This window comes from Hyla sarda, chromosome 2 (genome assembly GCF_029499605.1).
Source record: "Hyla sarda isolate aHylSar1 chromosome 2, aHylSar1.hap1, whole genome shotgun sequence".
Lineage (NCBI taxonomy): Eukaryota > Metazoa > Chordata > Amphibia > Anura > Hylidae > Hyla > Hyla sarda.
Window position 1 is genome coordinate 513,954,878 of NC_079190.1, and position 27,597 is coordinate 513,982,474.

Genomic DNA, 27,597 nt, shown 5'->3' on the forward strand with positions numbered 1-27,597 from the left:
CACCTGACCGGGAACCACCCCTACATAGGAAACCTGTCTCTGTTTCTGCTCCCTGCCATGTTAACCCCCGCAATCCTCTGTCCAACAGATCCATTTGTACCTATTGCAATAAATATGGACATTGGAAAGTACAATGTTGGGATTTAAACGGATTTCTCCTGAGGTCGCGGACCGACCCTCAGGAAAACAGGCACCAGGTCCGAACCCAGAACGACCTAAGTTGGGACTATCACTTTATGTCCCCCCCTGCCCCTATGTAAAGGTAATTGTAGAAGGTGTACCATTGGAGGCGTTAATAGATACAGGATCACAAGTGTCCACTATATCCAAAGATGTTTTTTAGAAGTACTGGAAAGCTAATTTGTTATGTGAACCTGACCATGTTGGTTTCAGAGTAGTAGCAGGCAACGGGAAACCAGGCATGGATATTGGGAGCCCACCATCCAGCTGGGGAAACATGTACTCAGAGGGCAGGGAGTGATTGTAACTGATGTGTTTAATAAGGGGCCTGCAGAGCTTATATTGGGGATGAATTGGGCAGCACCACTTAAAGGTTCTACAGGTAGAGCAGAAAATTGCCAACCAGCAAGGTGAAGTTTGCAGAGTGCAAATTCAAGAGATCAGGTCGGTGACCTTACAACCCAACACAGACAATCATTTGGTGCCGTGCACGTCCTGGAGTAAGAAACAAGGACTATCAAGCCCTGCTGGAGCCTATGTCGTTGGAAGACCATCCCCTAGTCCGAGCTGCAAGAAGCATTGTCACAGTTACCAATGGGAGAGCTCCAGTCCATTTAGTCAATCTATCCGATGTGGCTACAGTCTTACCTAAATACACTCCAGTCGCCCAACTGTATCTTCTGGAATCAAGGGACATTTTAACTGAACGCTAGGTGGCCCGACAGCGGACGGCCTAAGCGACTCCGGAATCTGCTGTAAGTTCCCTTGAGCCCTGGTGGGCACAACTCCAAGTGGGAGATGAAGCCACTCCGAGAGATCAAGATCGGGTCATCAATGTCGCCAAGAGGCACCATGAGGCTTTCAGTAAGCACTCCATTTACTTTTGCCATAAGTCCATGATCCAGCACCGGATTCTGACAGACGACAGCCCACCTATCAAAGAAAGACACAGTCCAGTCACGCCAGGCATGTATCAAACCATTAAGAAGATGCTGGTTGACATGAAGGACGCAGACGTCATACAAGGGAGTCAGAGTCCCTGGGCGGCACCCCTTGTCTTGGTCAAGAAGAAGGATGGGACCATCTGTTTTTGTGTCGACTACAGGAAACTGAACAATGTCACACATAAGGACGCTTTTCTCCTTAACCAGTAGGTATTGGCAAGTGCCTATGACTGTAGAAGACAGAGAGAAGACAACCTTCGTGACTGTTTAAATTCAAGAGTATGCCGTTCGGGCAGTGCAACGCTCCCGTTACTTTCCAGCATCTGATGGAGTGGTGCCTGGGCCTAAACTTTCAGAGTGTCCTGTTGTACTTAGATGATGCCATCGTGCACTCCAAGTCCTACCAGGAGCACCTCAGTCATCTGCTAGCTGCCTTCCAAGTCCTGATCAAACATGGACTGAAGATTGAAACCATCCAAGTGTCATTTGCTTAAACCTCAGGTACATTACCTAGGTCATGTTGTCAGCATCGAGGGAGTCCAGCCTAATCCTGAGAAGATAGAGATTGTCAAGGACTGGCCTACCCTGCGCACCGCAAAAGATGTCAGGAGCTTCCTGGGATTTGCCGGCTACTACCGCTGCTTCATTCCCCACTTCGCCCAGATTGCAGAACCCCTCACAGATCTCTTACGGAGTAAGGTGAACGAGAATTACAGTGGAAGAGTGTTGAGTGGGCCGAAGAGCAAGAAACAGCGTTCCAGGCTCTTAAACACCTGTTGAAGGAACCACCCATCCTGGCGTATCCAGAATACAGTCAGCCGTTCCGTTTGTATACCGATGCCAGCTTTGAAGGTCTAGGAGCTGTCTTGTCCCAAGTCCAAGAAGGGCAAGAGCGAGTGATAGCTTATGCCAGTCGTAAACTGCGAGGAGCAGAGAAAAACAATGCAAACTACAGCTCCTTCAAGCTGAAACTCCTCACCCTTGTATGGGTCGTAACTGAGAAGATTTAAGACTACTTGGCTGCCAAACCATTCCTGTCACTCACCTCTGTACTCTGCTTCCTCTCAGCTCCGGCACGCATGCCCTCACCTCCTAGGGTGCGCACGTGCGCCGGAGCGCTATGATCTAAAGGGCCAGTGCGCCTGTAATTATCCGTTGCACCTGTCACACTGTTATAAGTTTCTGGACCTCCCACATACCCCTGCCGAATCTTTTTTGCCCTAGTGCCTGAGAGAAAGCGTTCCTGTGTGTTGCCTTGCCGTGTTCTGACCTCATTGTTCCGTGACCTGACCTTGCTCCTTTGCCGCCTGCCTACTGACCTCCTGCTACGTTCCTGACTATGCTTCTGTGCCGCCTGCCCTGACCTTCTGCTATCCTGACCACAAGTTGCTGTATATTACCTGTGCCTCAAACCTCCTCAGCCGCCTGTGTGGTCGAGTCATGCCAGGGGTAGCGACCTGGGTGCCGCCTGCCGCTGTAAGTCCATCACACTTTGCGGCGGGACCCCACTCCCTGGTACGGCCCGTGTCATCTTCCACACAGGTCAAGTGGATCCACTACCACAAGTATTCCTGTCTACTGAACCGTGTAGAAAGTGTTACAGTTCTACTAGATTGGGATGCGGAGTGACATCGAGAAATGGCGCAGTGAGTGTGCCATCTGCAACGCCACCAAGAACGGGCGCAAGGACACCAGAGCACCCCTCCATTCCATCCAGAATGAAAGACCTAACCAGTTGGTTGCGCTGGACCATGTCAAGTTGTCTCCTACCCGGTCCGGGTACATTTGTGCTCTCACCATGATGTACCACTACTCCAGTTGTTATACTGTACATACGCTAGTAGTTATACTCTATATACGCTCATACCATTCATACTGTACATACGCTAGTCGTTGTTATACTGTACATATGCTTGCACCATTTACACTGGACATATGCAAGCAGTTGTTATACTGTACATACCCTCATACCATTCATACTGTACATACACTAGTAGTTATACTGTACATACACTCATACCATTCAAACTGTACATACGCTAGTAGTTGTTATACTGTATATACGCTTGCACCATTTACACTGGACATATGCAAGTAGTTGTTATACTGTACAAACGCTCATACTGTACATACGCTAGTAGTTATACTGTACATATGCTCATACCATTCATACTGTACATACACTAGTAGCTGTTATACTGTAAATACGCTCATACCATTCATACTGTACATATGCTAGTAGTTGTACTGTACATACGCTCATACCAGTCATACTGTACATAAGCTAGTAGTTGTTATACTGTACATACGCTCATACCATTCATACTGTACATATGCTAATACTTGTTATGCTGTACATACGCTTGCACCATTTACACTGGACATACACTAGTAGTTGTTATACTGTACATATGCACATACCATTCATACTGTACATATGCTAGTAGTTGTTATACTGTATATACGCTTGCATTTATACTGTACATACGCTAGTGGTGGTTGTGGTTGTACTGTACATACACTGGTAGTGTCATACTGTACAGACCATTATACTGTAAATACGCTTGTACCATTCACTCTGTACATACGTTTGTGTCATTTATATAAAACATACGTTCGTAGCTTTCACCATTCATACGCTCATAGCTTTATACTGTGGATACTGTACATACGCTTGTAGCTTTCATACTGTACATAAGTTCATAGCTGCATACTGTACATTCAAATAAGTTATACTATACATGCGCTTGTACCATTATTTCATACATATGCTTCTGTCATTTATACTGAACATATGCTCGTAGCATTTTACGGTACGTATGCTTGTAGTATTTTGTGTATTACATAGCTTTCCTGTACTTAGCAATTTACTGTACATAGTTTTATGCTACACATATGCCCATAGCATTTATATTGCACATACATTGCGTGCTTATCGTTCATACTGCATGTAGGCTCATAACACTTACCGTATACTGTATATATGTACTAAATCTTAGCATTGATGTTACGCATATGGTCATAGTTTATACATAGTTCATAGCTTGCTACGTTCATAGCAGGTATTCGGTCCATTGTTTATAGCAATCATTTGTGTTAGTATTATCTGAAGAGTATGTTGTAGTTTACCCTAGATTCATTACAGCTGTAATACGGGGCAGCTGTTCATAGCGTCTGCCAGGCATACGTTTCTGTCACGATGCCGGCTGGCAGGTAGTGGATCCTCTGTGCCAGAGAGGGATGGCGAGGACCGCGCTAGTGGACCGGTTCTAAGCCACTACAGGTTTTCACCAGAGCCCGCCGCAAAGCGGGATGGTCTTGCTGCGGCGGTAGTGACCAGGTCGTATCCACTAGCAACGGGTCACCTCTCTGACTGCTGAAGATAGGCGAGGTACAAGGGAGTAGGCAGAAGCAAAGTCGGACGTAGCAGAAGGTCGGGGGCAGGCGGCAAGGTTCGTAGTCAGGGGAGATAGCAGAAGTTCTGGTACACAGGCTTTAAACACACAAAACGCTTTCACTAGGCACAAGGGCAACAAGATCCGGCAAGGAAGTGCATGGGAGGAGGTTAGATATAGTCAGGGACCAGGTGGAAGCCAATTAAGCTAATTGGGCCAGGCACCAATCATTGGTGCACTGGCCCTTTAAGTCTCAGGGAGCTGGCGCGCGCGCGCCCTAGAGAGCGGAGCCGCGCGCGCCAGCACATGACAGCAGGGGACGGGAACGGGTAAGTGACCTGGGATGCGATTCGCGAGCGGGCGCGTCCCGCTGTGCGAATCGCATCCCCAACGGCCATGACAGAGCAGCGCTCCCGGTCAGCGGGACTGACCGGGGAGCTGCAGGGAGAAAGACGCCGTGAGCGCTCCGGGGAGGAGCGGGGGCCCGGAGCGCTAGGCGTAACAGTACCCCCCCCCTTAGGTCTCCCCTTCTCTTTGTCCGGTAACTGCCTCCCCTGGGATGAGGACACCGGGAAAGGATGGAGGGATTCCTCAACGGCAGGCAGAACAGCAGGAGTAGGAATGGGGAGAGAGGGCAGAGGGCGAGACCTGGCACGGGGCAGTGTGACACCAGGACGAGGGCCATGAGGGGACACAGAGGCTTGCCTGATGGGACTGGGAGGGGGGGAGAGGCATTTCCTGTGGCAGGCAGAGTCCTTAATGACCTTAAGGGGACCGGATACAGGAGGAACCACAGGATCACGGCAGGGAGTACTGGGAACCGGTTGAAGGCAGTCCTTGGAACAAGAGGGACCCCAACTCTTGATCTCCCCAGTGGACCAATCCAGGGTTGGGGAATGGTGTTGAAGCCAGGGTAGTCCAAGGAGAACTTCAGAAGGACAAAAAATACAATTTCCTCGTGATGAGGTCCGATGCACATTAGGAGGGGCTCCGTGCGGTAACGCACGGTGCAATCCAACCTGGCTCCGTTGACCGCGGAAATGTGGAGTGGCTTGGCAAGACGGGTCACCGGAATGCAGAATTTATTCACTAAGGACTCCCGAATAAAATTCCCAGAAGCTCCAGAGTCCAGGCAGGCCACGGCTGAGAGGGGAGAGCTGGCTGAAGTAGAAATCCGAACAGGCACCGTGAGACGTGGAGAAGCCGACTTAGCATCAAGAGACGCCACACCCACGAGAGCTGGGTGCGAGCGTGCGTTTCCCAGACGTGGAGGACGGATTGGGCAATCCACCAAAAAATGTTCAGTACTGGCACAGTACAGACAAAGATTCTCTTCCTTACGGCGATTCCTCTCTTCCAGGGTCAGGCGAGACCGATCCACTTGCATGGCCTCCTCGGCGGGAGGCCTAGGCGCAGATTGCAGTGGAGACTGTGGGAGAGGTGTCCAGAGATCTAAGTCTTTTTCCTGGCGGAGTTCTTGATGCCTCTCAGAAAAACGCATGTCAATGCGAGTGGCTAGATGAATGAGTTCATGCAGGTTAGCAGGAGTCTCTCGTGTGGCCAGAACATCTTTAATGTTGCTGGATAGGCCTTTTTTAAAGGTCACGCAGAGAGCCTCATTATTCCAGGATAGTTCAGAAGCAAGAGTACGGAATTGTATGGCGTACTCGCCAACGGAGGAATTACCCTGGACCAGGTTCAGCAGGGCAGTCTCAGCAGAAGAGGCTCGGGCAGGTTCCTCAAAGACACTTCGAATTTCCGAGAAGAAGGAGTGTACAGAGGCAGTGACGGGGTCATCGCAGTCCCAGAGCGGTGTGGCCCATGACAGAGCTTTTCCAGACAGAAGGCTGACTACGAAAGCCACCTTAGACCTTTCAGTAGGAAACTGGTCCGACATCATCTCCAAGTGCAGGGAACCTTGCGAAAGAAAGCCACGGCAAAACTTAGAGTCCCCATTAAATTTGTCCGGCAAGGACAGGCGGAGGCTAGGAGTGGCCACTCGCTGCGGAAGGGGTGCAGGAGCTGGCGGAGGAGATGGTTATTGCTGCTGTAGCTGTGACTGTACTTGCTGTAGTTGTGACTGGAGTTGCTGTGTCATGGTGGTCAAGTACGACAGCTGGTGATCTTGTTGGGCGATCTGACGAGCTTGCTGGGCGACCAGCGTAGGGAGGTCAGCGACAACTGGCAAAGGAACTTCAGCGGGATCCATGGCCGGATCTACTGTCACGATGCCGGCTGGCAGGTAGTGGATCCTCTGTGCCAGAGAGGGATGGCGAGGACCGCGCTAGTGGACCGGTTCTAAGCCACTACAGGTTTTCACCAGAGCCCGCCGCAAAGCGGGATGGTCTTGCTGCGGCGGTAGTGACCAGGTCGTATCCACTAGCAACGGGTCACCTCTCTGACTGCTGAAGATAGGCGAGGTACAAGGGAGTAGGCAGAAGCAAAGTCGGACGTAGCAGAAGGTCGGGGGCAGGCGGCAAGGTTCGTAGTCAGGGGAGATAGCAGAAGTTCTGGTACACAGGCTTTAAACACACAAAACGCTTTCACTAGGCACAAGGGCAACAAGATCCGGCAAGGAAGTGCATGGGAGGAGGTTAGATATAGTCAGGGACCAGGTGGAAGCCAATTAAGCTAATTGGGCCAGGCACCAATCATTGGTGCACTGGCCCTTTAAGTCTCAGGGAGCTGGCGCGCGCGCGCCCTAGAGAGCGGAGCCGCGCGCGCCAGCACATGACAGCAGGGGACGGGAACGGGTAAGTGACCTGGGATGCGAATCGCGAGCGGGCGCGTCCCGCTGTGCGAATCGCATCCCCAACGGCCATGACAGAGCAGCGCTCCCGGTCAGCGGGACTGACCGGGGAGCTGCAGGGAGAAAGACGCCGTGAGCGCTCCGGGGAGGAGCGGGGGCCCGGAGCGCTAGGCGTAACAGTTTCCATAGTGTTCCATAGGTGGTGGTTTACCCATCGAGCCTGCCTTGTAGACAGAAAGATGCACCACATGGGTTACTGACACGATTTTCAGAGCAATAACATCACGGCACATAGGTGGTTGTTTACTCGTTATGCCTGCCACATCTGTGGGGGGAGGCATCACATAGGTTATTGGTACTGACTCGTCTTTCAGAGCAATAACATTACAACATATAGGTGGTTTACCTGTTAAGCCTGACACATCTGCAGGGGGAGGCACCAAGTAGGCTTTTGTCACTGATATATTTTCAGAACAATAATATTTTGACACATAGGTGGTTGTTTACCCGTTATGTCTGCCACATATGCATGGGGAGTCACCTCATAAGTCATTTTCACTGTCACGTTTTCAGAGCAATAACTATACGATACACAGGTGGTTGTTTTACCTGTTATGCCTGCCACGTTTGCAGGGGGGGGGGGGGATGCACCACATAATTTATTGTTACTGACACGTCTTCAGAGCAGAAATATTCCGACACATAGGTGGTGGGCTACCCGTTATGCCTGCCACGTTTGCTGGGAATGCATCACACAGGCTATTGTTACTGACACATTGTTTAGAGCTATAACGGTTCAATAATTGGGAAGTTATATTTGTAGTACCTGCCACGTCTGCAGGGGGATTTCCCACATAGGTTATTATTACTGGCATGTCTTGTATTGTAGATTCTTGTATGCTGCAGGGGGTGGCGATGCTTTAGTCAAGGGTTACTGTCACGGTCTCAGAAGCTGTGGGTAGATACATCCCACAGCTGAGGAGGTGACTGACTGTGTTGGTCCAGTCATGTCTGCAGGTAAGGTGGTTACACAAGTCTTGTTTAGACTACAGGTGAACTTGTGTGGCAAGGTCATCTTCTTCATAGGCCTGTCATGTTGTAAGGTTTTGTCATTTGGCTAACAACTTATTTTGCCTCTTTATGGCAGGGACTTGGGAAGCACTAGGTTTATGCTTGATACCAAGCATCTAACAGTTTTCCTTTTTCCGTGTTACAAAGGTAAGTTGGTTAATATGTACTGCCGGTTTGGGTGACGGTTTGTTTATATCAGAGTGGGCGTGATTACCACAGCTTCTCAGTACCAGGTATTGGCCTACGTGGTTGCTGGTGGGCAGTTGCAATTCCGTCTTGCAAGATTTAGTCCTGCATTAGGGTATGGGAGGGTTGAGGTAGCTAGCGTGTGTGGAAAAATGGATGATAATTATTAATATTTTGATTTATCCTACTAGGTTGACTTTTGCCCTCTAAAGGCGTGCCCTCGGACGCGGTTCACGGCACACCTCTGACCGCTTTGCTAAGGTTATTGTATTTTATACAAGTAGGTTGCAGCCACGAGCACGAGTTTGTAGCCCTGAGTACAAATAAACCAAAAATGCACATTTTGCATAAGTTATAGAATTGCACTTTAAAAAAATTTTTTTTACTCCACAAATATATTTTGGTTCTGCGTTACATTTTGTAGTAAAATCAAGCGTGCCATAAAAAACGCTCCCGCAAATAAACCCCCAAAACCCTTATTGGTCGCCATGATGGAAAATAAGAGTTACAGCTTTTAAAATTCAATAAGGAAAAAAAATAAAATTGGCCTTGGACATTAAGGGGTTAGTGTGGAGCTCACTGCATATATGTACTTCTATTGACGTCAGCAGGAATGGCATCATGCGACTTATGTCCACCCCCTCAATGCAAGTCTATGGGAGGGGGCGTGACAGCCGTCAAGCCTCCTCCCATAGACTTGTATTGAGGGGGCGGGTCGTGACATCATGAGGGGGCGGGGCTATGACATCACGAGCTCCCGGCGCAGGCTCCAGCGTTTGAAACAGTTTGTTCCCAAGGCTGAGCAGTGGAGTACCTCTTTAACAAACTGTGCACTTTACAGCCCCATGGGATTAACGAGATCGGTAATTTTAATGTTTTTCTATAAAGATACTTGCTGCTTCTATCAGAATCCACATACATTGAAATTATTTTTATATTTTTGTAATAAGTTTTTGTATGGTTTTCACTCTAGAATTGAAATCTCGCGAGAGTTTCTTATCTATGTAATGTGGTGATGGGATACGCGCACTATGCTTGAGAAAGGGGGCGTTGCCCTTGAAACGTTGCAGACTTCTCTATCAGACCTGCAGTGAATGGAGACGGCTGGATAAGAGATTGCTGGTGCAGGGCACATGAACGCCAAAGACGCCTACTGGGTCTCCTCTTAACATCTTGCGGACTGTGTGACTTACTTGGGTGAATATTCAAAGTTTGATTCCTGTATTTTTGATGAATCATATAGAAAGAAAGGAGATTCATTGCATCATAACTAGCGTATGTGCTTATTTCTTTAAGACTGTTATAGTAAATTAAACAGCGGCAGCATGAAAAAACCGTGTGTATGAGGACTGGATTAGAGAAAAGGTCAAATAATGTAAATGGGGAACAGATGAGCTTCACCCATGAGTCCTCACAGAGCTCAGATCAGTTATGTCTCTGCCCTGGTTGATAATTAGTGTTGAGCGGCATAGGCCATATTCGAATTCGCGAATATTCGCGAATATATGGACGAATATTCGTCATATATTCGCGAATATTCACGTTTTATTTTCGCATATGCAAACATTCGCATATGCGAAACTTAGCATATGCAAATTTTCGCATATGCGAAAATTCGCACACCAGTTTCACACAGTGGTATTAGAGCCTTCTTTACACCACACAAGCTGGAAGCAGAGAGGGATGATCACTGTTATGTGTACTGTAAAAAAAAAAATTATAAAAAAAACAAAAAAAAAAAAGAATATTCGTAATTACGAATATATAGTGCTATATTCGCGAATATTCGCGAATTCACGAATATGCGATATTCGCGAATAAAATTTGTATTGCGAATATTCGCGAGCAACACTATTGATAATATAGAGATGGTCGGCACAGTGATAATAGACTGGGGTAAAGAAAGTGTTAACAAATGGGCTTCACCCATGAGTCCTCACAGAGCCCAGATCAGTTATGTCTCTGCCCTGGTTGATAATATAGAGATGGTCGGCACAGTGATAATAGACTGGGGTAAAGTAAGTGTAAACAGATGGGCTTCACCCATGAGTCCTCACAGAGCTCAGATCAGTTATGTCTCTGCCCTGGTTGATAATATAGAGATGGTTGGCACAGTGATAATAGACTGGGGTAAAGTAAATGTAAACAGATGGGCTTCACCCATGAGTCCTCATAGAGCTCAGATCAGTTATGTCTCTGCCCTGGTTGATAATATAGAGATGGTCGGCACAGTGATAATAGACTGGGGTAAATGTAAACAGATGGGCTTCACCCATGAGTCCTCACAGAGCTCAGATCAGTTACGTCTCTGCCCTGGTTGATAATATAGAGATGGTCGGCACAGTGATAATAGACTGGGGTAAATGTAAACAGATAAGCTTCACCCATGAGTCCTCACAGAGCTCAGGTCAGTTATGTCTCTGTGGTGACGTTTATGAAAGGGCAGATGTCATTAACCCTTTGTGATCATGACGCCAGGGCATGGCTGGCCTGTACACCACCTGAGGTGGACCAGCTTCACCTGTGCCAGGCATGGGGCAAATAATCACTCTGACATGAGGTTACGGTTAACTGGTATGCTTTACTGAGGTAGGCAAGGTGTTAAAGTTCATACAGCTCAGATAGGCACTAAGGAGATGCAGGGTGAATTTAGGGAAGCTTATCGGCTTGCTGGGACTTGTAGTTGTAATTGACTTGACTGAGGCAGCCACGCTTGACTTTAGTAATGGACAGGCTTGACTCTGGCTGACTACTTGGCCTGCTGTAGTTTCCCCACTGGTTTAGTTCCTTCCTTGCAGCTTTGACTTTCACTACAGGTGCAGGGGTTAACTTGCAGTAGAGGCGTGGTTACAGGACTAAGCCTCAGGCCTCCTTCTGGATCACACAGACTCCTCAGCTCCTCACTTCACTGTACCTCAGCTTAGACTCAAGAGCCCAAGAGAGAGAGCTGAACCCTGACCTCAGTATATAAGGGGGACAGTTTAGAGACATCCCATTGGTCACTGACAAGCCACCTGTTCACCTTGTATACTCCCCTTGACAACAGGGTTACTAAGAACATGATTTAAAGTGACAAACACCTCAAAAGATTAACCAACATATGACCTGAGATTTTATAGTCCTCAGGAGGGATGTGGGCACAGGGGGACACTGGAATAGAATCCGCCACACAGGACGGGTAGGTGACCAGAATAACAGATTCTGCACTGGGCCACCACATCTCTGCCCTGGTTGATAATATAGAGATGGTCGGCACAGTGATAATAGACTGGGGTAAAGTAAATGTGACGTCTTTATTCTATAGGGATTCAGGTCGTCCATGTTGAGTACAGAGCGGTCAGTCTATGACATATTATACAATGAGTCCGGATATGACCTTGTCCAGAACCTTCTGGAATCTTCTGGCATCCACTAGTGATGAGCAGCATTGCCCATATTCAAATTCGCGATATTTCGCGAATATATAGACAAATATTAGTCCTATATTCGCGAATTTTGCGTCTTCGTTATATTTGCATATTTGCGTATTTAAGGAATAAAACAGTAAGTAACTTTCCTATTGGTTGCTCGGGATGTTGTTGATAACCTCTGACAAGTGTATTTGCATCATTCTAATTGGCCCACAAGTGAAAAGAAGGAATATGCGCATATGCGGGAAAAAGCGAATATTCGCAATTACGAATATATAGCAAATATATTCGCGAATTTGCGCTATTCGCGATAAAAATTCCAAATGCGAATATTCGTGCCCAACAGTAGCATCCACCACACACAGCGCGATGATTCCGTACACAACAATCCGGATCAGAGATTCATTTTAGTTTGTACTTTGTAGCAAATGTTATCGCTGAAAAAGAAATGGTGAAAAACCCAACAGCGAGAATCCATCTTATCATCTCATAGTGGTCAGTAGGTCGTTCTGGAAAACAGAGAGAGATTTAGGTGTTATGGTTTAGGTTAGATTCAGAAAATCTAGTAATTCATCATGCTGGATTAACCCTATAAACATTACTGGGAGCTGAGCCTGCTCCATACATGGTGAGTGCCGGCTGCTCCTAGGAGTAATGCCTGCGCCATATATGAAGAGTGCCGGCTGCTCCTAGAAGCAATGCCTGCTCCATATATGAAGAGTGCCGGCTGCTCCTAGGAGTAATGTCTGCTCCATATATGAAGAGTGCTGGGTGCACCTAGAAGCAATGTCTGCTCCATATATGAAGAGTGCCGGCTGCTCCTAGGAGTAATGCCTGCTCCATATATGAAGAGTGCCGGCTGCTCCTAGGAGTAATGCCTGCTCCATATATGAAGAGTGCCGGCTGCTCCTAGGAGTAATGCCTGTTCCATATATGAAGAGTGCCGGCTGCTCCTAGGAGTAATGCCTGCTCCATATAGGAAGAGTGTCGGCTGCTCCTAGGAGTAATGCCTGTTCCATATATGAAGAGTGCCAGCTGCTCCTAGGAGTAATGCCTACTCCACATATGAAGAGTTCCGGCTGCTCCTAGAATCAATGCCTGCTTCATACATGGTGAGTGCCAGCTGCTCCTAGAAGTAATGCCTGCTCCATATATGAAGAGTGCCGGCTGCTCCTAGAAGCAATGCCTGCTCCATATATGAAGAGTGCCGGCTGCTCCTAGGAGTAATGTCTGCTCCATATATGAAGAGTGCTGGCTGCACCTAGAAGCAATGCCTGCTCCATATATGAAGAGTGCCGGCTGCTCCTAGGAGTAATGTCTGCTCCATATATGAAGAGTGCTGGCTGCACCTAGAAGCAATGCCTGCTCCATATATGAAGAGTGCCGGCTGCTCCTAGGAGTAATGCCTGCTCCATATATGAAGAGTGCCGGCTGCTCCTAGGAGTAATGCCTGCTCCATATATGAAGAGTGCCGGCTGCTCCTAGGAGTAATGCCTGCTCCATATATGAAGAGTGCCGGCTGCTCCTAGGAGTAATGCCTGCTCCATATATGAAGAGTGCCGGCTGCTCCTAGGAGTAATGCCTGCTCCATATATGAAGAGTGCCGGCTGCTCCTAGGAGGAATGACTGCTCCATATATGAAGAGTGCTGGCTGCACCTAGAAGCAATGCCTGCTCCATATATGAAGAGTGCCAGCTGCTCCTAGGAGTAATGCCTGCTCCATATATGAAGAGTGCCGGCTGCTCCTAGGAGGAATGCCTGCTCCATATATGAAGAGTGCTGGCTGCACCTAGAAGCAATGCCTGCTCCATATATGAAGAGTGCCGGCTGCTCCTAGGAGTAATGCCTGCTCCATATATGAAGAGTGCCGGCTGCTCCTAGGAGTAATGCCTGCTCCATATATGAAGAGTGCCGGCTGCTCCTAGGAGTAATGCCTGCTCCATATATGAAGAGTGCCGGCTGCTCCTAGGAGTAATGCCTGCTCCATATATGAAGAGTGCCGGCTGCACCAGACGTGAGCAGCTACATTTGGGATAATTCAGATGCTCTAAGTGTACTTAAAGGTATAATAGGAATTTTGATCTCCCAAGTTGCTAGAGCGCTGTGGAATTCCAAGTTGGCATTATGATGTCACAGATGTGATGATGTCATAGGTGCCCTTGTGGCATCATAGTGCTGACTAAGCCTTAAAGGGCCAGTACACTCATTAGATAAAGCCACAGATTTGTCACATTGATAAAAAAATAAAAAATAAAACAGCTGCAAAACATATAAAAAAAATATGAAAGGTCCAGTAGATTAAAAGAAATGCTTAAAAAACAATAAACAAACCATGAATCCCACCGGATATCTGGAGCGTCCATGATTTAGGAAAGGTTCTTAATGTACTGGTAGCAATCTGACAAGTATAAATTCCAGAGTCATCCGGTCGGGCGTCTCTTATCTGGAGCACCAGGGGGCGCTGATCGCCCAGGAAGGAGATTCTGGGGTCGGTGAAGTTTGATGCAGTTTTGTTGCCGTCTGATGCATAATGTAGATTGTGAGATCCAATTTCTTTCCTCCATACGATTAGTGACAACGTTCCAGTTATGTTGGTTTCCTCGGAGCAGCTTAATGTCACCGTGTCCCCAGGAGAGAACATCACAAGAGACAACGCTCCGACCAGACCTGTCAGTGTATGAGGATTAGATACAGGGTATAGCAGACAGTATCACACATGATAGGATGAGATACAGGGTATAGCAGACAGTATCACACATGATAGGATGAGATACAGGGCATAGCAGACAGTATCACACATGATAGGATGAGATACAGGGCATAGCAGACAGTATCACACATGATAGGATGAGATACAGGGTATAGCAGACAGTATCACACATGATAGGATGAGATACAGGGTATAGCAGACAGTATCACACATGATAGGATGAGATACAGGGTATAGCAGACAGTATCACACACAATAGGATTAGATACAGGTTATAGCAGACAGTATCACACATGATAGGATTAGATACAGGGTATAACAGACAGTATCACACATGATAGGATTAGATACAGGGTATAACAGACAGTATCACACATGATAGGACGGACGTGCCTGGAGGCTGTTATAGCTGTATAAGGGGCCAATATGAGGAACATGATATCCCTATAGGAGATACACTGGGGTGAGAAGTATGTGACCCCGTATACACCTATACGAGTGTTACTATGTAGTGCGGACCCGTATACACCTATATGAGTGTTATTATGTAGTGCGGCCCCGTATACACCTATATGAGTGTTACTATGGAGTGCGGCCCCGTATACACCTATATGAGTGTTACTATGTAGTGCGGCCCCGTATACACCTATATGAGTGTTACTATGTAGTGCGGCCCCGTATACACCTATATGAGTGTTACTATGTAGTGCGGCCCCATATACACATATGAGTGTTACTATGTAGTGCGGCCCCGTATACACCTATATGAGTGTTACTATGTAGTGCGGCCCCGTATACACCTATATGAGTGTTACTATGTAGTGTGGCCCCGTATACACCTATATGAGTGTTACTATGGAGTGCGGCCCCGTATACACCTATATGAGTGTTACTATGTAGTGCGGCCCCGTATACACCTATATGAGTGTTATTATGTAGTGCGGCCCCGTATACACCTATATGAGTGTTACTATGTAGTGCGGCCCCGTATACACCTATATGAGTGTTACTATGTAGTGCGGCCCCGTATACACCTATATGAGTGTTACTATGTAGTGCGGCCCCGTATACACCTATATGAGTGTTACTATGTAGTGCGGCCCCGTATACACCTATATGAGTGTTACTATGTAGTGCGGCCCCATATACACATATGAGTGTTACTATGTAGTGCGGCCCCGTATACACCTATACGAGTGTTACTATGTAGTGCGGCCCGTATACACCTATACGAGTGTTACTATGTAGTGCGGCCCCGTATACACCTATACGAGTGTTATTATGTAGTGCGGCCCCGCATACAACTATACGAGTGTTATTATGTAGTGCGGCCCCGTATACACCTATATGAGTGTTACTATGTAGTGCGGCCCCGTATACACCTATATGAGTGTTACTATGTAGTGCGGCCCCGTATACACCTATATGAGTGTTACTATGTAGTGCGGCCCCGTATACAACTATATGAGTGTTACTATGTAGTGCGGCCCCGTATACACCTATATGAGTGTTACTATGTAGTGCGGCCCCGTATACACCTATATGAGTGTTACTATGTAGTGCGGCCCCGTATACACCTATATGAGTGTTACTATGGAGTGCGGCCCCGTATACACCTATATGAGTGTTACTATGGAGTGCGGCCCCGTATACACCTATATGAGTGTTACTATGTAGTGCGGCCCCGTATACACCTATATGAGTGTTACTATGTAGTGCGGCCCCGTATACACCTATATGAGTGTTACTATGTAGTGCGGCCCCGTATACACCTATATGAGTGTTACTATGTAGTGCGGCCCCGTATACACCTATATGAGTGTTACTATGGAGTGCGGCCCCGCATACAACTATACGAGTGTTACTATGTAGTGCGGCCCCGTATACACCTATATGAGTGTTACTATGTAGTGTGGCCCCGTATACACCTATATGAGTGTTACTATGGAGTGCGGCCCCGTATACACCTATATGAGTGTTACTATGTAGTGCGGCCCCGTATACACCTATATGAGTGTTACTATGTAGTGTGGCCCCGTATACACCTATATGAGTGTTACTATGTAGTGCGGCCCCGTATACACCTATATGAGTGTTACTATGTAGTGCGGCCCCGTATACACCTATATGAGTGTTACTATGTAGTGCGGCCCCGTATACACCTATATGAGTGTTATTATGTAGTGCGGCCCCGTATACACCTATATGAGTGTTATTATGTAGTGCGGCCCCGTATACACCTATATGAGTGTTACTATGTAGTGCGGCCCCGCATACAACTATACGAGTGTTACTATGTAGTGCGGCCCCGTATACACCTATATGAGTGTTACTATGTAGTGTGGCCCCGTATACACCTATATGAGTGTTACTATGGAGTGCGGCCCCGTATACACCTATATGAGTGTTACTATGTAGTGCGGCCCCGTATACACCTATATGAGTGTTACTATGTAGTGCGGCCCCGTATACACCTATATGAGTGTTACTATGTAGTGCGGCCCCGTATACACCTATATGAGTGTTACTATGTAGTGCGGCCCCGTATACACATATATGAGTGTTACTATGTAGTGCGGCCCCGTATACACCTATATGAGTGTTATTATGTAGTGCGGCCCCGTATACACCTATATGAGTGTTACTATGTAGTGCGGCCCCGTATACACCTATATGAGTGTTACTATGTAGTGCGGCCCCGTATACACCTATATGAGTGTTACTATGTAGTGCGGCCCCGTATACACCTATATGAGTGTTACTATGTAGTGCGGCCCCGTATACACCTATATGAGTGTTACTATGTAGTGCGGCCCCGTATACACCTATATGCGTGTTACTATGTAGTGCGGCCCCGTATACACCTATACGAGTGTTACTATGTAGTGCGGCCCCGTATACACCTATATGAGTGTTATTATGTAGTGCGGCCCCGTATACACCTATATGAGTGTTACTGTGTAGTGCGGCCCCGTATACACCTATATGAGTGTTACTATGTAGTGCGGCCCCGTATACACCTATATGAGTGTTACTATGTAGTGCGGCCCCGTATACACCTATATGAGTGTTACTATGTAGTGCGGCCCCGTATACACCTATATGAGTGTTACTATGTAGTGCGGCCCCGTATACACCTATATGAGTGTTACTATGTAGTGCGGCCCCGTATACACCTATATGAGTGTTACTATGTAGTTCTGCCCCTTATACACCTATATGAGTGTTATTATGTAGTGCGGCCCCGTATACACCTATATGAGTGTTACTATGTAGTGCGGCCCTGTATACACCTATACGAGTGTTACTATGTAGTGCGGCCCGTATACACCTATATGAGTGCTACTATGTAGTGTGGCCCCATATACACCTATATGAGTGTTATTATGTAGTGCGGCCCCGTATATACCTATATGAGTGTTACTATGTAGTGCGGCCCCGTATACACCTATAACAGCCTCCACACATGGCCGTCTGCCGGATATCTGTTTGTAGTGGTTGCAGGGGGCACATACTTTTTCATACCTGGGAGCAGTAGGATCAGGCAGCCCCTCATCTCACGTCCAGCGCTCAGTGTCCGCTTGGTCTCCTCTATGTCCTGTAATGGTCTCTGACGTCTGATGGTTTCCACAGGATGTGGTGACGCTCTATAGATATTAATCTTTTGCAACAATTACACATTCTATATATAAAAAAAGACGACTGTCAAGACAGTCGCCCTATATACGCTACTGTGTTGATAATCGACATTCCTAGCATGGCTTTTTTACCTTAACCCCTTAAGGACCTCGGGGGTTTCCGTTTTTACACTTTTGTTTTTTCCTTACCTTTAAAAAATCATAACTTTCAATTTTGCACTTAAAAATCCATATGATGTCTACGGCAAAAAAATAAATAAAAAAAAGCCCAGGAACTGTCTTTACTATTGTTATTACGTGGCGTCAAGTGGTCACTTCATCTCATCCGCCTTCCAGGACTGCACACCGAGGATGGCTGCTGTAAAGAGGGGGAGTTTGTGGTAGCCCAGTACAGGAGTTGCTCTCCTGTACCTTTTCTGTCCTGTGTGGTGGACTCTATTTCAGTGTCCCCGGAGTCCACCTTCAATATGTGTATCCTAAATGGTTAACAGTGTCCTATGTTATTTATTCATTTGTCTTTCATATGCCTTTAAATGTTGTTACCAAGTCCTGTGTAACCAGGGCAGGTGTCAGTGACCAGGTGACTTGTGGGTGACCTATGGGAGTCCTCCAAATTGCTCCCTTAAATACCCGGGAGGAGCTAGGCTAGTTTAGTCTAAGCTTAGGACCAGTACAGTCAAGACCTGAGAGTGTCTGGTGTCCTAAGGGAGACCTAGGCCTAACCACGCAGCCACGCTACAATCACCAAGTGCCCCTTCAGGTAAACATCAAAGCCTGGTAAGCAACCACAGGGGAGAAGTCTAGTCAGTCATAGTCAATTCAGTCAAGTCTGCTAAAGTCAGCGTGGGTCTGCATAATTCAGTCCAAGTCCACTCCAAGTCCCAGCGAGCCCGCAAGTCTCCTAAGTCACTGGTCATCTCCTTGGCCTAACTGAGCTGTAAAGACTATTCCATCTGTCTGCCTCAGTAAAGCTGCTGTTGTTCCGTAACTTTGCATCAGAGTCCCGCGCCTAGACCAGGAACCAGCAGCCATACCTCGGGTGGTGTAGAGGATAACCACGCACTGGAGTCACGAACACAAGGGGTTAATGCCATCTGCCCCTAGGGAAATAACATCTACCCTTACATCGCACACTCACCACTCTGTGCTAAGGCAGGATGTAGTAATGGAGCACTGATAACATTGATCAATGCTGTACTATAGTAGGCTGTAGTAATGGAGTGCTGATAACACTGATCAATGCTTTGCTATGGCAGGTTGTAGTATTGGAGTGCTGATAACACTGATCAATGCTGTTCTATGGAAGGCTGTAGTAATGGAGTGCTGATAACACTGATCTATGGCAGGCTGTAGTAATGGAGTTCTGATAACACTGATCAATGCTGTTCTATAGCAGTCTGTAGTAATGGAGTGCTGATAACACTGATCAATGATGTTCTATGGCAGGCTGTAGTAATGGAGCGCTGATAATACTGATCAATGGTGTTCTATTGCAGGCTGTAGTAATGGAGTGCTGATAACACTGATCAATGGTGTTCTATGGCAGGCTGTAGTAATGGAGCGCTGATAACACTGATCAATGCTGTGCTATGGCAGGATGTAGTAATGGAGCGCTGATAACACTGATCAATGCTGTGCTATGGCAGGCTGTAGTAATGGAGCACTGATAACACTGATCAATGCTGTGCTATGGCAGGTTGTAGTAATGGAGTGCTGATAACACTGATCGATGCTGTACTATGGCAGGCTGTAGTAATGGAGCGCTGATAACACTGATCAATGCTGTACTATGGCAGGCTGTAGTAATTGAGTGCTGATAACACTGATCGATGCTGTACTATGGCAGGTTGTAGTAATGGAGTGCTGATAACACTGATCGATGCTGTACTATGGCAGGCTGTAGTAATTGAGTGCAGATAACACTGATCAATGATGTTCTATAACAGCAACAAGAAAAATTGTGGTTTCAAATGGCATGAAATGCTCAACCCCATATGCAGTTACACATTTATACTGGGAGAGCAGATCCTACACTTGTGGTCTGTTGCTAAGGGCGATCCCCAGCATAAAATGCATACAATGGGGGATGCCTGCATCGGACTACAAGTACCACAATGGCATCCTACACCAGATAGACGGTGTGGATGTGTAACAATTAGGATAATGCAGGAATCTAGGTGCACTACTGTGGTAGATGTATACAGCAACATGTGACTAACTCTCAAACTGATGTTAAAATTGAGACATTCGCCAGTATATCCTTATATGAAGGACATACCTGAGCCCGCACACCAATGCCAAGGTTTCTCAAGTGGCACGTGACCTATAGTGTTGAGCGGCATAGGCCATATTCGAATTCGCGAATATATGGACGAATATTCGCATATTCGTAATATTCTCGTTTTACTTTCGCAAATGCGAAAACTTTGCGTATGCGAAAATTTACATATACGAAAATTAGCATATACAAAAATTAGCATAAACAAATATTTGCATATGCGAAAAGTAGCATATGCAAATGTTCGCATATGCGAAAATTCGCACGCCAGTCTCACACAGTAGTATTAGAGCCTTCTTTACACCACACAAGCTGGAAACAGAGAGGGATGATCACTGGGATGTGTACTGTGAAGAAAAAAAAAAAGAATATTCGTAATTACGAATATATAGCGCTATATTCGCGAAATTCGCGAATTCGAGAATATGCGATATTCGCGAATACTATTCGAATTGCGAATATTCGCGAGCAACACTAGTGACCTAACACTATACCTACCTGTGCCGTATGGCCAATACCAGGGGCCAGTGGGAAATTACAGCGGCATTAGGTCCGTCTCACAGCCTGTTCCCAGTTACCTCCAGTGTGACTGAGCACACATACAGTGGGAGGAGGGAGGAAGGCTATGAGCCCTACCCAAGTTGGCTGATATGTTGCCGGCCTCACAGGTGGACCTTAATGCTGCCTATAATAGTGATTGTGGCGCATTAGATTTCGAGTTGAACAGCCTGTAGTAATGGAGTGCTGGAGTAATGGAGAACTGATAACACTGATCAATGCTGTTCTATCGCAGGCTGTAGTAATGGAGTTCTGATAACACTGATCAATGCTGTTCTATAGCAGTCTGTAGTAATGGAGTGCTGATAACACTGATCAATGATGTTCTATGGCAGGCTGTAGTAATGGAGCGCTGATAATACTGATCAATGGTGTTCTATGGCAGGCTGTAGTAATGGAGCACTGATAACACTGATCAATGCTGTGCTATGGCAGGCTGTAGTAATGGAGTACTAATAACACTGATCAATGTTGTTCTATGGCAGGCTGTAGTAATGGAGCGCTGATAACACTGATCAATGCTGTGCTATGGCAGGCTGTAGTAATGGAGTGCTGATAACACTGATCAACGCTGTGCTATGGCAGGCTGTAGTAATGGAGTGCTGATAGCACTGATCGATGCTGTACTATGGCAGGCTGTAGTAATGGAGTGCTGATAACACTGATCAATGCTGTGCTATGGCAGGCTGTAGTAATTGAGTGCAGATAACACTGATCAATGCTGTGCTATGGCAGGCTGTAGTAATGGAGCACTGATAACATTGATCAATGATGTTCTATGGCAGGCTGTAGTAATGGAGCGCTGATAACACTGATCAGTGCTGTGCTATGGCAGGCTGTAGTAATGGAGCGCTAATAACACTGATCATTGCTGTTCTATGGCAGGCTGTAGTAATGGAGCGCTTATAACACTGATCAGTGCTCTGCTATGGCAGGCTGTAGTAATTGAGCACTGATAACACTGATCAGTGCTCTGCTATTGCAGGCTGTAGTAATGGAGTACTAATAACACTGATCAATGATGTTCTATGGCAGGCTGTAGTAATGGAGCGCTGATAATACTGATCAATGGTGTTCTATGTCAGGCTGTAGTAGTGGAGTGCTGATAAACTGATCAATGCTGTTCTATAGCAGCCTGTAGTAGTGGAGTGCTGATAACACTGATCAATGCTATTCTATGGCAGGCTCCTATTGAATCAAATCTGCCAAAATCTTCTTTTTTTTTATTTAATTTTTTTTATAAATGTGAATAAGCCCCTCCCCTAATAAAAGTTTTAATCAGCCCCCCTTTTCCAATTTTCCCAATAACATTATATAAATAGAAATAAACATATGTGGTATCCCACTGTGTTGAATTTTCAAAACTATTAAAATATAATGCTAATGAAACCGCTCGGTTAATGGCGTATATGTAAAAAAATTCAAAAGTCCAGAATTGCTGATTTTTTGGTCACCTCAAATACTTATATATATATATATATATATATATATATATATATCTATATATATATATATATATAGCGCTCAAAAAGTCCCATCACAACAAAAATGGTCCTGATAAAAAAAAAATACAGATCACAGCGCAAAAAATGACCCTTATACCTCCCCGTATACGGAAAATTTAAACGTTATAGGGGTAAGAAGATAACAATTTTAATTATACTAATTTTCGTACAAAGATATGTATAAGATTATAATTTTTTAAAAGATGTAAAACAAAAGAAAACCTATATAATTTGTGTATTGTTGTAGCCGTATGGACCTACAAAACAAAGAGAAGGTGTCACTTTTATCAAAAAGTGCACTGCATAGAACCGGAAGCCCCCAAAAGTTGAAAAATGGTGCTTTCCACCTACAGACCCTCATATGGGTCCGTAGGTGGAAAATTGAAAGTCTTATGATTTTTAGAAGGTGAGGAGGAAAAAATGTAAGTGCAAAAATGATGAATCCACAAGTCCCTAAGGGGTTAAGCATGCTCATTTGCATACAAAAAAAACATCATTTTTTAATGAATTGAGTTTCTCTGTAATCGTATGGACCTACAGAATAAAAAACGATGTGTCATTTTTACTGGTAAGTGTACTGCGTAGAAACAGGAGCCCCCCCCCCCCCCCCCAAAAAAATAAAAATTTAATTCCACACAATTTACTATGTTGCATGCACAATTTCTCAAATTAGGTCGGGTTCACACCATGTTTTTGCAATACAGTTCCCGTATCAGGTTTTTGATAAAAAAAACGGATTCCTCAAAACCTGACTAAACTGTATCAAAACGTGTATCCAAATACGGTTTGATAAATGATGTCCGGTTGCATCAGTTTTTTAAGGGAAAAAAAAGTATACGTTTTGAACTTTTCACTCCATTATGAATAAAGTTTCACTTGTTTGATTGAAATTTCAAGAAAAAAAAAAAACTGTGGAAAGTCCAAAACCGTATGGTGAAAACCGGATGGAACTGTACAAACATACGGTTCTGTACGGTTCCCATTGACTCCCATGTTAAAAAAAAAAGTATACGGTTTAGTACGGTTTTTCAGCCGGACCAAAAACCGTGGTAGGCCACCAGTAAAGAACGTATGGTTTGATGCGTACGGTTTTGAATGGGAAGTCTATGGGCACGGTTTTCTGTACGGTTGCATACGTGGATTTTTTTTTTATGTAACCGTAGAGCAAAATCGTGGTGTGAACCCCCCCTTCGAGATGGAAACCCTGGCAGTAAAACTGCGCAAATGAAAAGAAATATTACTAGAATTAATCTCCCCCCAATTAAAAATCAATTTCCATTTTTAAAGGGGTTCTCCTCCACCATAAGGTGATTTTAGAATGTCCCTGGCAGGCAGCAATGGACATGCTTAGGAAGGATCTGCGCTTGTCTTGGGCTAAATGGCTATGCTGTGAGATTACCAGAACACTGGGGCTAGCTTTATGTGAACTGGTATTTCCCGTTTTCAGTTTTCACGTTTGCCTACAAATCCCATGATACCATTTTCCTCCTTCCCACACATCAGCCACCCCCCACCCATTGAAACATAAATGAGCTGCAGACCTGTGGTTTTCAATCAGGGTGCCTCCAGCTGTTGCATTACTTGCAGATTGCTCTCTCCCCCCCATTGAAGCAGACAGGCTCCCTGTCATCAGCTGACTAGTGATGTCAGGTCTCGACCGCATTGTAAGCTGGGAAAAATCCGAGACAGTCATTTTGTATTCTGTTAAAAAAATAAATATCGGGAGGAAAATCACATAAGAATTGTGAGAAAACCGTCACACACAGGTAAAGACACTATATTTTAGGAACTACACTAACTTTACAGCCCCTGTAGCATAGACAAATGAAGAAAAAAAAATCCCGGAATACCCCTTTAAATTTCCAAGTTTGTATGTGCAGTTTACACATTGTCCACTAGATGTCACTGCGGATTCTTCGATCCTGAGTTGTATCTTTTGCATTGTACACATAGGCCAATAGAAAGGGGTGTAAAGTAAAGGGGTCTAGAGTTCTGCAGGAAAGGGGATCAGGGGCATTACTATAGGGGTGCAGAGGGGCCCAAGTAGCTTGAAGGAGCCAATGAGGAGGCCTGTACTATAATTGAAGAGTAGTTGGGGGTCCTGTTATAGATTTGGCATTGGGGCTCAGAATTTCTCTCTTTGGCCTGTATGCGTTAGCGGTTCTCCAGGTGTTGCAAAACTACAACCTCCAGCATGCCCTGACAGCCGGAGGCTGTCAGGGCATGCTGGAGGTTGTAGTTTTGCACCAGCCAGGAAGCCAGAACTTGACGACCACCCCAAATAACTTGCACTCCAGTGGAAAACTACTCCAGTGGTACTCCAGTGGAAAACTATTTTCTTTCCAGAAAGTTAAACAGATTTGTAAATTACTTCTATTAAAAATCTTAATCCTTCCAGTACTTATCAGCTGCTGTATGTTCAAGAGGAAGTTGTGTAGTTTTTTTTCCCCGTCTGCTCTCTGGTGACACCTCTGTCCATGTCAGGAACTGTCCAGAGTAGGAGCAAATCCCCATAGCAAACCTATCCTGCTCTGGACAGTATCCTGACATGGACAGAGGTGTCAGCAGAGAGCACTGTGGTCAGATGGGAAAGAACTTCACATCTTCCTCTGGAGCATACAGCAGCTGATAAGTACTGGAAGGATTAAGATTTTTTTTTTTTTTTTTTTAATCGAAGTAATTTACAAATCTGTTTAACTTTCTGGCACCAGCCGTATTCCATGCCCCATCAGGTGCTAGTATTTTTCCAGCGGGGGAGAGAAGCGTCGAAATCGCGATGATATTTTGGTTCCGCTCAGTCCACCCCATAGGGGCCAGAGATGGAGCGGATAGGAGAGAGCAGCTCATTCATGTCGCCCGCGATGGTAATCGCCATCTCCGGCCTCATTCACAGAGAAAACAAGAGATAAGAAAGCGTGGATCGACAAGAAAAAACGAAATTACGCCGAGCTCATCGCTTTCGCGTATCGTAAACAGCGAGACGTGGAATTCCCCACCCGAAGCCCAGGCAGGAGCAATGCAGAGAATGCACTGAGAAAGCCTCGCATACTGCAGGATTCACACGGGCCAAAAGAAAACGTGACGCGAAGAGGAGTGGACACCGGTCATGGGGCGCGGAGAATGGTCATGTGACCGCCGCACGTATCCATGAATATTCCGATGTTTAGTTTGGGATGCAAACCTTTAAGGGCAAATCCATTGCTTTAGGGTACGTTCACACGCACAGATTTTTTAGCGGGTTTTCCGCTGCGTATTTGAAAGTGAGCGGGCTCTTCATCGGCTGTCAGCCGCAGATTTTCTGCGGCGGAATTTACGCTGCGGAAAATCCACCACAGTCCCTACTGACTTCAATGGGGCTTGCGGCAGATTTTCCCCAGTGTACATTCCGCATCGGCAGCGGACAGCCGAGAAGAGCCCGCCCACTTTCAAATACGCAGCGGAAAAACCCGCTAAAAAACCAGCGCGTGTGAACGTCCGCAGCCGATTTTCCGCGGCGGAATGTACACTGGAAAATCCACCGCAAGCCCCATTGATGTTAGTAGGGACTGTGGCGGATTTTCCGCAGCGTAAATTCCACCGCAGAAAATCTGCGGCGGAAAGCCAAGAAGAGCCCGTCCACTTTCAAATACGCAGTGGAAAACCCGCTAAAAAAAAAAATCAGCGCGTGTGAACGTATCCTTACATAGCAAAGCACTGAACTCCAGGCATAGACTCCAGCCACATCCGGAGCTGCATTCATAGTTCTGCTGGTGCATTGTGAGAGCCTCCTAGACCCCATACCTTCGGCTGTGCGGGCATGCTGGGAGTTGTAGTATTGCAACAGCTGAAGGCACCCTGGTTGGGAAACAATGGTCTGGGCCATTCTTTGATACATTGTAGAAAGTCTCTAATGCATTGTAGCAAACAACTCACAGAGGATTCCACAAGGCTGGATGCAATTGTAACAAACCCTCAGCTGTAAGAAGTGTCAGGTCTGTAAAGGTTTTTCACAGAAGATTTTTTTTTTTTAAAGTCCAGGCCAGTGTTTCCCAACCAGTGTGCCTCCAGCTGTTGTGAAACTACAACTCCCAGCATGCCCGGACAGCTGGTGCATTGTGGGAGCCTCCTAGACCCCATACCTTCGGCTGTCTGGGCATGCTGGGAGTTGTAGTTTTGCAACAGCTGGAGGCACCCTGGTTGAGAAATACTGGTCTAGGTAATCCCTTGTGAGCAAATCAGCCTGGACTGATACATTGTAGCAAACAACTCACAAATAATTCCATAGAATGGATAGAATTGTAACAAACCCTCAGCTGTGAGAAGTGTCCGGTCTGTAAAGGTTTTTCACATAAGTTTTTTTTTTTTTTTTTTTTTTTAAGTCCAGGCCAGTGTTTCCCAACCATGTTGCCTCCAGCTGTTGCAAAACTACAATTCCCAGCATGCCCGGACAGCCGTTGGCTGTCCGGGCATGCTGGGAGTTGTAGTTTTGAAAAGCTGGGGGTGCGCTGGGTCTGGGCGCACTGGTCTAGGTAATCCTTTGTGAGCAAATCAGCCCGGACCGATACATTGTAGCAAGTCTCTAATACATTGTAGCAAACAAGTCACAAATAATTCCATAGAATGGATATAATTGTAACAAACCCTCAGCTGTGAGAAGTGTCCGGTCTGTAAAGGTTTTTCACAGAAGTTTTTTTTTTTTTTTTTAAAGGGGTTATCCAGGAAAAAACTTTTTTTATATATCAACTGGCTCCTGAAAGTTAAACAGATTTGTAAATTACTTCTATTAAAAAATCTTAATCCTTTCAGTACTTATGAGCTTCTGAAGTTGAGTTGTTCTTTTCTGTCTAAATCCTCTCTGATGACACGTGTCTCGGGAAACGCCCAGTTTAGAAGCAAATCCCCATAGCAAACCTCTTCTAAACTGGGCGTTTCCCGAGACACGTGTCATCAGAGAGGACTTAGACAGAAAAGAACAACCTTAACTTCAGAAGCTC

The 27,597-nt window shown here is 46.0% G+C and overlaps 1 protein-coding gene and 1 long non-coding RNA gene across 4 annotated transcripts in view; one reads left to right on the forward strand and one right to left on the reverse strand.

Annotated features, from left to right (window-relative positions):
- Nucleotides 1-9,773, forward strand: part of LOC130357303 (uncharacterized) — a 42,815-nt gene extending 33,042 nt beyond the window's left edge. The window contains exons 2-3 of the long non-coding RNA XR_008889172.1: nucleotides 8,416-8,486; nucleotides 9,499-9,773. This is a non-coding gene — a long non-coding RNA (uncharacterized LOC130357303). The remainder of the gene's footprint in view (nucleotides 1-8,415; nucleotides 8,487-9,498) is intronic.
- Nucleotides 9,774-11,097: 1,324 nt separating this feature from the next.
- Nucleotides 11,098-27,597, reverse strand: part of LOC130357300 (uncharacterized) — a 55,820-nt gene continuing 39,320 nt past the window's right edge. Inside the window, exons 2-5 of one of the 3 annotated variants that reach the window (XM_056559974.1) lie at nucleotides 24,166-24,293; nucleotides 18,171-18,292; nucleotides 14,267-14,602; nucleotides 11,098-12,444 (exon numbers count right to left, since the gene is read on the reverse strand). In XM_056559974.1, the coding sequence (XP_056415949.1) occupies nucleotides 12,338-12,444; nucleotides 14,267-14,602; nucleotides 18,171-18,292; nucleotides 24,166-24,287 (687 nt within the window). In that variant the 5' untranslated portion in view covers nucleotides 24,288-24,293 and the 3' untranslated portion in view covers nucleotides 11,098-12,337. Of the gene's footprint in view, nucleotides 12,445-14,266; nucleotides 14,603-18,170; nucleotides 18,307-24,165; nucleotides 24,294-27,597 lie in introns of all 3 variants that reach the window. The other 2 variants (XM_056559975.1, XM_056559976.1) reach the window with 2 other exon arrangements.